Source organism: Chelonia mydas, chromosome 6, assembly GCF_015237465.2.
Source record: "Chelonia mydas isolate rCheMyd1 chromosome 6, rCheMyd1.pri.v2, whole genome shotgun sequence".
NCBI lineage: Eukaryota > Metazoa > Chordata > Testudines > Cheloniidae > Chelonia > Chelonia mydas.
Genome location: NC_051246.2, coordinates 46,577,138 through 46,589,726, shown reverse-complemented (window position 1 = coordinate 46,589,726; position 12,589 = coordinate 46,577,138). Strand labels below are relative to the sequence as shown.

The following is a 12,589-nucleotide window of genomic DNA, read 5'->3' as shown; positions in this document are numbered from 1 at the left end:
AATAAATAAGTGTTATTTATCCCTTCACATAACACAAGAACCAGTGGTCACCCAATGAAATTAATAGGCAGCATACAGAAGTACTTAAACATAAGAAGCAAACATAAGGAACAACACACAAGAAGAAGTACTTCTTCACACAGTGCACAGTCAACCTGTAGAACTCATTGCCAGGGGATGCCAAAAGTAAATCTGGGTTCAAAAAAGAATTAGATAAATTCATGGAGGGGATGCTAAGATTAGGAGAACAGTGAAACCTTTTGTCAAACAAGAACAGTTTGGCTTTAGGGAAGGACAAGGAACCACAGATGCCATGTTTCTATTAGCCAAGATGGTCAGGGATGCAGCCCCATGCTCTGTGTGTCCCTAGGCCTCTGACTGCTAGAAGCTGGGACTGAACGACCGTGGATGGATCACTCAATAATTGCCCTGTTCTGTTTGTTCCCTCTGAAGCATTTGGCATTGACCACTGTCGGAAGACAGGATACTGGGCTAGATGGACCATTGGTCTGACCCGGTAGGGCCATTCTTATGTTCAGTGGAGTTATACCAGAGATAAAATTAGCCTAGTTAATACACTTAGTAGTTCTTTTGGTTCATTGCTAATCAACTGATAATGGGAGCTGTAGTGTATCACCAAACATTCAGGTGATAGGAGAAACCCACTTTATAGGAAGGAAACTTATTTTATATTGACAGCTGGAAAATACATTATTCAGTAATGCAGTGGTTCTCACACTGTGGTCTATGGACTCTCTGGTACTCTGGAGAGCCTTTTCTAGGAGTCTGCAAAAGGAAACATTTTAAGTGACAGGTTATGGTAGAAAGAAGTGTTGCCTGGGGGAAAGAGGTGTTGCCATCATCCCTAAAAGAGGGGGATGGGGGGCTGAATGTGTTTGTGTCTGTCTGTCTCTCTCATATGAAGAACTCAACCCAGTGGAGAAGTGGAAGAACTCCTGTAGAGGTATATTAGTAATCCAGGGGCAGGATAGGCATCTTTTAGTCAGAGTGAGGTAAAATCCAGGAGTGCTACGTGTATAGTGAAGTTCTCTGCAGTGTGAGCAAGGGTGGCAGAATCTGAGCCCAAATGTTTATTTCACTGGATTCTAACGTTATCAACCAAATTGAGGCTCAGAAAGGATATGTTATGTAACATGTACAATCTCTTAACACACTTCCTTTAAAATAAGATTAATAATAACTTTCTCTCTCTCTCTCTCTCTCTCTCTCACACACACACACTCTCTCTCTCTCTCTCTCTCTCTCTCTCTGTAACAGTCAACTTGCAGTGTTGGTTTTTATTGCTTGGCTTTACCACATCAGGGTTCTGCCCCCTATTCATAGGGTTACTGAAATAAGTCATTGGGTGCAATTTTCAAAAGGGCCTAAGTGTCTTGGAGCCCAAGTCCAGTTGCAACCAATGGAAATTAAGTGTTTAAGTTACTTAGGCCATTTTGAAAATACCATCCACTATGACTTTTAGGGTCTTGAACTCCTGAGTCCTTGTCTGTGTAGACTGATGTGTTTTTTCACAAAAGATTCAACACTTATTTTTAAAAATGATAACATTAGAATCTTTTTTTACCCATTTTCCAGTGTCCCTTTTCAGAACACAGCACTCAAGATGAGTCATTGCCCATTTCTCCCCCTTTAAAAATGAAAATCTTTTAGTACATGTAAAGTCATATTAAAATAGAATCACTAACCTTTCTACACAATCAACCTTTTCTGCTCAAACACCTATAGCCACCATCCTTTTTCTGTTGTGAGTAATTAAGCATTGTGTAAGACACTTTTTAAAAGGCTTTGATTAATCATCAAATAAATTGGATCACTGACAGACTGAAAGCCATCCACACCTCCCAGAGTGAGTAATAGGTGGGCCTGTGCCAACAGTATGTGTCACACATGAAGCCAACTCTGGCAAGCAGTGCCTTCTGGCACTTGTAGTTTTTCTTCTTCCTCCTCCTTCTTCCCTTGTCTCATCATCTGGAGTCAGGTGGTCATGCAAGCATCCACCATCATCTTCTGGCTGAGGAAGCAATAAGGTCCACCTGCTTCCCCTCTCCTTTGATGCAGTCCATCCATCGCTTCCTTGACTTTTCTTGGGCTCTCTTTCCTGACACCCACTCCTATCATGCTATCCTCACCAGGTCCTTTTCATTCATGCTCTGTATGTGACTGAACCAGCAAAGTTGCATTTCCTAGATTTTGTCAGCCACATCACACTTCAATTTCCATCCTAATGCTTCATTTTAAAATCTCTCTCTTTATGCACTCTTTTGATTGCATGCAGACATCTCATCTCGAACACCTGTTGGCCCTGAATCTGTTGTCTCCTTACCACCATGCTTCTGCACTGTACAGCATTGTGGGATGCCCATTGTTCTATACAGCTGGGCTTTCAGTCACCGTGACATACACTTGTCATATGCAACCCCTGAGATGTTAGTCCACACTCTTCCAGCATACCGCAGTCTGAACTGAATGTCATGTTCACACTTGCCATCTTCCATAACCCAGTCACCGAGGTACTTCAGCTGGTCAGTCTGCTGAGTCATGCGCTCCATTAAGCTCTACATCCCGTTTCCCTGTGGCATCTCTACTGACCCGCATGACCTCAGTTTTAGTCATGCTCATTATCAACCTGTGCCAGCTTAGCTGGTGGTTAGGTCTTCTTTTGAGGATGCCTTTATTGCTGTGTCATCTGCATATAGCAGCTTCTGACCTTTTCCTGTTGGGATCTTCCTGCTGACATAATCCATCAATATGATAAACAGCCCAGAACGGAGGGCCGAGCCCTGTTGCAGTCCGACTTTCACTTCGGAGGGACTTGTTCCAAAACACATTCTGATCATAGTTTTAATGACCTGTATAGCATATTTCACAATAGTTATCAAATCCTCAGACTCTCCATATTTCTTCAGCACTAGTGTAAGCATCCTTCTGTCCACTTTATCATATGCTTTTTCTAGGTCTTTAAAAGCACAGAAGCTGTCCTGCTAGTGCTTTAGCCATTTGTCTATCTCTTGATGAATTGCAAACATGGCATCTGTGGTTCCTTGTTCTTTTCTAAAGCCAAACTGTTCTTGTTGAAGGAAAGATTCCACCATTCTCCTGATCTTAGCATCCAAGATGTGTTCTAGTATCTTCATCCCATGCTGCACTAACGTTATCCCTCAAATGTTTCCATATTCATGGATGCTGCTGTTCTTACGTATTGAGACCAAGATAGAGTCTCACCAGTCTTCAGAAATTTTTTTGTCATGCCATATTGCTGTAACCACTGTGCTCATCCATTTTATGTCTCTCTGGCCCAAGATTTTCACCACATCTGTCATTCTCGCACTTGTAGTCCAGAGGGACAATGGGAGCTGTACGGTAGGCAGCAATAAATTCTGGAAAGGGGGCAACGATATAAAAGTGCTTTTCTTATTTATAAGGCAGAAACCAGGGGAAAGGCAAAACATAAGTGTGGTTCAGTACTGTACCTCTGAAAATTAGGCCACTTACTTTGGTGGCTAAATATGGATTTAGGTGCCTAACAATATTCGTTCTGAAAACAGTGGCACTGAATAAACCCAAGCCTTTTTTGTGCTTTTTAGGCGTAGCCACATGTTGAAACAATGCAGCGTGATACTGCTCCAAAGGGAATTCTGGGAAGCCACCCAAGGCTGTGCATGGGTGCCTGTCTTATGGAGTTCAGCCTGTTTGACTTGTGCACTGGTCCCATTTCCCTTGGGCACATGGAGAAATCACTCCTTACATTCTCTGTAGCATGGAATTGCAATACTGACAAGCCCTTTCATGGTATGAATGGGGTAATGGTTCTTGTGCACCATCTCCCCTTCTGTAACTTAGATGGGGTCTCTTTTGTATATGGCAATATAAAATAATATTTTCTGCATAAATAATACTAGGGATCAACTAATATATTTAAAATAATATTACACTGTATCTCAAGAGGATATAATTTTGGCTCCTTATATCTGCAACCTGTGGCTCTTGCATACCTTTATAATTCTGCCAATGATTTTTAAAAATGCTATTATAGTCTCTAGCAAAGGACTCAGTCAGTGCTTTGCAGACACTACAGCACACTGCACTGTTGTACAGAACTGCTGTAGAATACCGTAACAGTGTTGATAAAGACTACCAGCATATACTAGATCACTGTATTAAAGGTCTGAGTCTGATCTCACATACACCACTGCAAATCAGAAGTAACTATTAAAGTAATCTGTTTAAGTCAATGGAATTACACTGGCATAAGAAGGCAAGAGTCAAGCTACTCTTGACTCACACCAGTTTCAGGAAGATCAGAATCCAGCTCTATTTCTAAATGTAGTCCACCTAACCGGCATTTTTGTATGTGTGTTTATTCTTTAAAAAAAAAGATTTATTTATTAAAAATTATAAAATTGGAGTTTGATTAAAATTCTGACCAAAATAATGAACTAAATGCAGTGATTGTGTCACATGTGGTTAGGCAACTCTTTCCTGTATAGAGATAACAGATGGTGGGGGGAAAAATTCTTACTGAGATAGTTGCAAATTACTGCTCTACTCTAATATCAGTTAATTTACTCTGGAATTAGTTATTTTCAGAGTCCATAGGTGATGAACAACTAGAACATGGAAAATGATCATGCCTCTGTTTTTTAAACCCATGTATTAATTGTGAAAAATAATAAAAAGTATAACTAATGGTTTCCACAGCTACAGTGTTTCTAGAGTTTTGGAAAAGGCGGAGAGCTGTGCTCACCTATGACTGGGATCTCATAGACTGGGAGGATGAAGAGGTAAGATCGCAAATAAGCAATCTAATGATGATCTTATAATCAACACAATGACAGTATAAGTAGTAATGCTTTGTGCTTTGCTAGGACAATTGAATTTGCTATATAACACTGGTGCAATAGATCAATAATGTATCTTGCAAGTAGAGGTGCATCCAAATTCAAATACTACTCTCCTCTTGGCAAAGTTTCTTTCTTTCTTTCTTTCTTTCTTTCTTTCTTTCTTTCTTTCTTTCGGAAGGGCAATGTTACTCCTTTTGTTTAAGCAGGGTATGTGAATAAAAAAAAAAAATCTAAGTGCCCACATTTAGCAAAGTGTGATGGGGGCAGCCAGGAATATCTGTCCGGAGTAAGCAGGCCCTTTAAGAGGGATTTAGGGGCCAGCTGTGGCCCTATCCCAGTTTAGCTTAAAGCTAAGGGATTCTGGGACTTGTAGTCCTGAGGGACTATGGAAGCTGTTGAATGTGAAGCAAAGTATTCTGGGAATTAGGTCATGGATAAAAAGAGCTCCCTTCTCCCCACAAAGGGGAGACTAGGGAGTAAGCAAGAAGTGTTGTGTGGGACTCTGCCTAAAGAGAATGCAACTTGCTATTGGGTCCCTCCAGACAAAGAGCCCACCTCAGTGCTAGCAAAGGGCTAGGGAAGAGTATGCTATTTGGAGCTAGAAAGCCAAATACAGCAAGGACCTGATCCCTTTCCCTGCATATATTGCTAATCAGCCTTCAACTCCTATGATCTCTTTGCACCACAAATTCCTGATTCAGCCCAGAATCAAGCCATTCTAGAAAAGTGCCGGAGCCTAGACCTTGAACCACTCTTAAAGGGCCAGCTCAGCCTATTTCAGTCTGCCGTGGGCACCAACAAATAGCAAATAGTTCTATCCCTTTGCACATCTCATGAAATTTGCTCTGTAAGTCACAAGTGAACATTGCTGTAATGGAATTTAAGGCCACTCACCTCTAGGATAATGATTGAAATTTGGTCCAAGTTAATTGAGACCCAAAGTCATTATCGCTTCATGGCTCTTCTGGAGCCTCTTGGAGATGAGTTGATGATGTTAGTCTAGTTCCTAATGAACATTTTCCACACCACAAAAATCACCACCACCACAGTTTTCTTAGCAATCTCAGCAGAGAAACAATGATCGAATCAACATGGCAACCCAACTCCCTTTCACCCCTGGAGGTGATTCTTCTAGCACCTTGGCTGGTGAGGGAAAACTTTTACCACCATGATTTGTGCTGCTCCTGATCTCTGTGTGAATGTAATGACATGTCTCAAAGGCTCTCCAGTTCAGCCTCTTTCAAGGGCAGTTATTTGGATATTTACTTTAAAAATATGTGAAGCACTCTCGGAGGAAGGGAGCTATGCAACTGCCAGTCATTACCATTATAGAATGTTCATACTGAACACCTGATGCTTTGCTACTTACATTGAAGCAAATCTATGTCATTGCAGGAAGAGCTGCGCCCCCAGTTTGAAGCGAAATACTCCCAAGTGGAACGAGTAAATCCCATCACAGGAAAACCTGAACCTTTTCAACCCTTCCCTGATAAACTTAGTCGATTGATGGTGTCTGTCTCAGGAATATTCTTCATGGTAAAGTTTCTAATGATATTGGAAGGTCACTCTAGGCCTTATTTTGATATCACACCAATGTAAATCAGGAGTGCTTCCACTAAAGTTAATGGAGTTAGAGTGGTGTAACATGTGTAAGTGAGATCAGATTAGGCACAACGCTTGTTAATGTTCGATGGGTTGGTGGTGGCTTGTGGTTCTTGGGTGTGTGTGTGGGAGGGAGGTTGCACCTTTAGAAATTTGCAAAAATATAATATAGTGGGCATTTGTCTTTATATAGTAACAGAGAATTTTGTTTCAGTAGTCTAGTATTTTGTCTTTAATCTAAGACCGCTCCATGAAACAAATTGGGCTCTCTCCTTTTTAAAAGCACTCCATAATCTATTGATCTTTATTTCAGCTGTTTATTTTAATAGGTATTTTATTCATCTAATTACACATGCATTTATTTCCCTGCAGATTTCTTTGGTACTCACTGCAGTGTTTGCAGTTGTGGTCTATCGCCTGGTAGCTATGGAACAATTTGCATCCTTCCAATGGTATTTTATCAAAAAGTACTGGCAGTTTGCAACATCTGGCACTGGAGTCTGTATCAATTTCATGATCATCATGTCACTTAATGTTGTAAGTTTTAAAACTTTTAAAAAGAGGGATAAGGATTTCAAGTGATACATTGCATTTTTTAAAAAAACGAGTTACTGTACAGTTGTAACTCAGGTAACTTTGGTAATAGAGTGAAATAGAAACACTTTATGAACTCTGTGCACATTTTAGTACTGTAACAGTTTTGTTACAAATAGCTGATTGTGTAACACATTCTTGCCTTTCGAAGCACATATTTTATTAATTTATATATAAAAACGTCTGCAGGTTGTTTATTTGTATTACAATAATATCCAAAGATGGTGTTGCAATTGCTTTTATTCAACAGCATGCTGTTGTTTCAATGGTTTTTGAGCTGCCTGTGCAATTCCTCATTACAAATATTTCACCATACCACTAAGTCTCAGTGGCACAGAACACCATTTTTACATTAGCAAAATCCACTGCTATCCAATTTGGAATTGTGATATCAATGCCATAATCAGTAGAGGAAGTGTGAGGGAGGAAAAGCATCTACAAATGTAGGACTTCACAATAAGTGTAAAGTGTTCCAAAAACCTCCAGATGTTTCACAAAACACTTCACAATTTTTTTCAGTGATTTTTACAAAGCAGAAGAAATAAATCTATTCAGTCTTCCTGACTGAGAATTCTAGATCCTCTCCCAAATGTAAAAGGTTCTTAATAATGAAATCTAGATTCTCCCATTTCTACTTTTCAACTCAGCTGTGTTATCAAAATTTTAAAATCTTAGAGGCATTGCAGAATATGGTGTTAGTTTAGCTTTTCTCTACTAAAATATACGATATTCGGTTCAAAATGTCTACTGTATTATCAGATTTTATATTGGTATAAAATGTTCTCTGTCACTACTGATGGCATTCATAATTTCTCTACTATGATATTAGAAGTGTAAATAGGTAAAGATTAGGAATTATGTAGCATTGTAACTTCTTCTGTTATCTACTAAGTAGGTAGCATTCTTAAAAGCAGTCTCTCCAAACTTTTTGAGATTACTAATTATCCTATTTCCTGGTCATGAAAAGTACATACAAGCAAAACAAAAGCTATTGAAAACATGGAGACACTCCTGGAAACATTTGTGCTTTTACAATGTCAGTTATGCATTAGGGCTGAAGTTCGTTTGAGAAGAATGGGTGGGGATCATGACTGTACTATCAAATAAACAAGTAAGGCAAATGCTAATTAAATGACTCCTTGTACAAATGAATGCAAAGGGAAATCCTAGTGTAATAAATCTGTGGTTTCTCTCTACTTTCAAACCAGTCACATCCACTTATTAGAATCATAGAATAACAGAGTTGGAAGGGACCTCTGGAGGCCATCTAGTCCAACCCCCTGCCCAGAGCAGGACCAATCCCAACTAAATCATCCCAGCCAGGGCTTTGTCAAGCCTGACCTTAAAAACTTCTAAGGAAGGGGATTCCACCACCTCCCTAGGTAACGCATTCCAGTGTTTCACCACCCTCCTAGTGAAAAAGTTTTTCCTAATATCCAACCTAAACCTCCCCCACTGCAACTTGAGACCATTACTCCTTGTCCTGTCATCTGCTATCACTGACAATATTCTACATCCATCCTCTTTGGAGCCACCTTTCAGGTAGTTAAAAGCAGCTATCAAATCCCCCCTCATTCTTCTCTTCTGTAGATTAAACAATCCCAGTTCCCTCAGCCTCTCCTCATAAGGCATGTGTTCCAGTCCCCTAATCATTTTTGTTGCCCTCCGCTGGACTCTTTCCAGTTTCTCCACATCCTTCTTGTAGTGTGGGGCCCAAAACTGGACACAGTACTCCAGATGAGGCCTCCCCAATGTTGAATAGAGGGGAACGATCACATCCCTCGATCTGCTGGCAATGCCCCTGCTTATACACCCCAAAATGCCATTGGCCTTCTTGGCAACAAGGGCACACTGTTGACTCATATGCAGCTTCTCGTCCACTGTCACCCCTAGGTCCTTCTCTGCAGAACTGCTGCCTAGCCATTCGGTCCCTAGTCTGTAGCGGTGCATTGGATTCTTCCGTCCTAAGTGCAGGACTCTGCACTTGTCCTTGTTGAACCTCATCAGATTTCTTTTGGCCCAATCCTCCAATTTGTCTAGGTCCCTCTGTATCCTATCCCTACCCTCCAGCGAATCTACCTCTCCTCCCAGTTTAGTGTCATCTGCAAACTTGCTGAGGGTGCAATCCACACCATCCTCCAGATCATTTATGAAGATATTGAACAAAACCGGCCCCAGGACCGACCCTTGGGGCACTCCACTTGGTACCGGCTGCCAACTAGACTTGGAGCCATTGATCACTACCCGTTGAGCCTGACAATCTAGCCAACTTTCTACCCACCTTGTAGTGCATCCATCCAGCCCATACTTCTTTAACTTGCTGACAAGAATACTGTGGGAGACCGTGTCAAAAGCTTTGCTAAAGTCGAGGAATAACGTCCACTGCTTTCCCTTCATCCACAGAACCAGTTATCTCATCATAGAAGGCAATTAGATTAGTCAGGCATCACTTTCCCTTGGTGAATCCATGTTGACTGTTCCTGATCACTCTCCTCTCCTCTAAGTGCTTCAGAACTGATTCCTTGAGGACATGCTCCATGATTTTTCCGGGGACTGAGGTGAGGCTGACCGGCCTGTAGTTCCCAGGATCATCCTTCTTCCCTTTTTTAAAGATGGGCACTACATTAGCTTTTTTCCAATCTTCCGGGACTTCCCCCGATCGCCATGAGTTTTCAAAGATAATGGCCAATGGCTCTGCAATCACATCCGCCAGGTCCTTTAGCACTCTCGGATGCAATGCATCCGGCCCCATGGACTTGTGCACATCCAGTTTTTCTAAATAGTCCCGAACCACTTCTTCCTTCACAGAGGGCTGGCCACCTCCTCCCCATGCTGTGCTGCCCAGTGCAGTAGTCTGGGAGCTGATCTTGTTCGTGAAGACAGAGGCAAAAAAAGCATTGAGTACATTAGCTTTTTCCACATCCTCTGTCACTAGGTTGCTTCCCTCATTTAGTAAGGGGCCCACACTTTCCTTGGCTTTCTTCTTATTGCCAACATACCTAAAGAAACCCTTCTTGTTACTCTTAACATCCCTCGCTAGCTGCAACTCCAGGTGTGATTTAGCCTTCCTGATTCCATTCCTACATGCCCGAGCAATATTTATATACTCATCCCTGGTCATTTGTCCAATCTTCCACTTCTTGTAAGCCTCTTTTTTGTGTTTAAGATCAGCAAGGATTTCACTGTTAAGCCAAGCTGGTCGCCTGCCATATTTACTATTCTTTCTACACATCTGGATGGTTTGTCCCTGTAACCTCAATAAGGATTCTTTAAAATACAGCCAGCTCTTCTGGACTCCTTTCCCCCTCATGTTATTTTCCCAGGGGATCTTGCCCATCAGTTCCCTGGGGGAGTCAAAGTCTACTTTTCTGAAGTCCAGGGTCTGTATTCTGCTGCTTTTCTTTCTTCATTGTGTCAGGATCCTGAACTCGACCATCTCATGGTCACTGCCTCCCAGGTTCCCATCCACTTTTGCTTCCCCTACTAATTCTTCCCGGTTTGTGAGCAGCAGGTCAAGAAGAGCTCCACCCCTAGTTGGTTCCTCCAGCACTTGCACCAGGAAATTGTCCCCTACAGTTTCCAAAAACTTCCTGGATTGTCTGTGCACCGCCGTATTGCTCTCCCAGCAGATATCAGGATGATTGAAGTCGCCCATGAGAACCAGGGCGCGACCTAGTAGCTTCTGTGACTTGCCGGAAGAAAGCCTCGTCCACCTCATCCCCCTGGTCCGGTGGTCTATAGCAGACTCCCACCACGACATCACCCTTGTTGCTCAGGCTTCTAAACTTAATCCAGAGACTCTCAGGTTTTTCTGCAGTTTCATACTTGAGCTCTGAGCAGTCATACTGCTCCCTTACATACAGTGCAACTCCCCCACCTTTTCTGGCCTCCCTGTCCTTGTTTATAGTTATACCCATCCATGACAGTACTCCAGTCATGCGAGTTATCCCACCAAGTCTCCGTTATTCCAATCTCATCATAATTCCCTGACTTTGCCAGGACCTCCAGTTCTCCCTGCTTGTTTCCCAGGCTTTGTGCATTTGTATATAGGCACTTGAGATAACCCGCTGATCGCCCCTTGTTCTCAGTATGAGGGGCAGGAGCCCTCCCCTCTCACACGCTCCTGCTCGTGCTTCCTCCCGGTATCCCGCTTCCCCACTTACCTCAGGGCTTTGGTCTCCTTCCCCCGGTGAACCTAGTTTAAAGCCCTCCTCACTAGGTTAGCCAGCCTGCACGCGAAGATGCTCTTCCCTCTCTTCGTTAAGTGGAGCCCGTCTCTGCGTAGCACTCCTCCTTCTTGGAACACCATCCCATGGTTGAAGAATCCAAAGCCTTCTCTCCGACACCATCTGCGTAGCCATTCATTGACTTCCACGATTCCGACGATCCCTACCCCGGCCTTTTCCTTCCACGGGGAGGATGAACGAGAACACCACTTGCACCTCATACTCCTTTATCCTCCTTCCCAGAGCCACGTAGTCTGCAGTGATCCGCTCAAGGTCATTCTTGGCAGTATCATTGTTGCCCACGTGGAAAAGCAGGAAGGGGTAGCGGTCCGAGGGCTTGATGAGTCTCGGCAGACTCTCCGTCACATCGCGAATCTTAGCCCCTGGCAAGCAGCAGACTTCTCTGTTTTCCCGGTCAGGGCAACAGATAGATGACTCAGTCCCCCTGAGGAGAGAGTCCCCAACCACCACCACCTGCCTCCTTCTCTTGGGAGTGGTGGTCATGGAACCCCCAACCTAAAGACAGTGGATCTCCTGCCTTTCAACTGGTGGAGTCTCCTTCTGCTCCCTTCCCCCAGACGTATCATCTGGGCCACTGCCCGCAATGGTACCTGTGGAGAGACCATGAAAACGGTTACTTACCTGTATCTGCGTTGCTGGTACATGGACATTCCCCCTTCTTCTTCTGGAGGTCACATGTTGCCAGATTTCTTCACCGTCGTCCTGTCCACGCTGCGCAGCCTGCTCTGAATCTTCAGAACCTTGTGCCTGTAGAAGCATATCCTGACATCTGTCCAGGAAATCTTCAGTTTCTCTTATGCAACGCAGGGTCGATATCTGTTGCTCCAGACCTTGAACCTTCTCTTCCAATATGGAGACAGCTTGCACTTTGTACAGACAAAGTCGCTTCTGTCCTCTGGAAGAAAGACAAACATGGCACATCCAGTGCAGGTCACAACAGTTGAACACTCCCCATCCATATTACCTTCCTATTATGAGCTTCCTCAGGAGATGCAGTAATTACTCAGAGAAGTCGTTAGAGTGTAAGCCTCAGTGGGCTCACTCCAGGCGAACTCCCAGGCAAACTCCTGCTGTTTGCTGCTCTGCTGCCCCCCGCTGCTCTGCTGGTTCCCCGCCGCTCAGCTGGTTCGCGGAGCGCCGGCTTTTTTTAAACAGCCAGGCTCACCTGAAACAAACACTCCCAACTCCCGCCCTTTTCAGCCAACCAATCAAGCACTCACTCAAACTTTCAAGCTGCCCTCACTACAAACACTCCGATCCTCTCACCAAACACACGCTCAGATA

The 12,589-nt window shown here is 43.2% G+C and overlaps 1 protein-coding gene across 4 annotated transcripts in view; it reads left to right on the top strand.

The window, feature by feature from the left end:
* The window catches only part of ANO3 (anoctamin 3), a 369,380-nt gene that overhangs the window by 324,020 nt on the left and 32,771 nt on the right, over window positions 1–12,589 (top strand). For all 4 annotated transcript variants that reach the window (XM_043548422.1, XM_043548421.1, XM_027830111.3 and 1 more), the window contains 3 exons: window positions 4,720–4,802; window positions 6,258–6,398; window positions 6,837–7,001. In XM_043548422.1, the coding sequence (XP_043404357.1) occupies window positions 4,720–4,802; window positions 6,258–6,398; window positions 6,837–7,001 (389 nt within the window). The remainder of the gene's footprint in view (window positions 1–4,719; window positions 4,803–6,257; window positions 6,399–6,836; window positions 7,002–12,589) is intronic.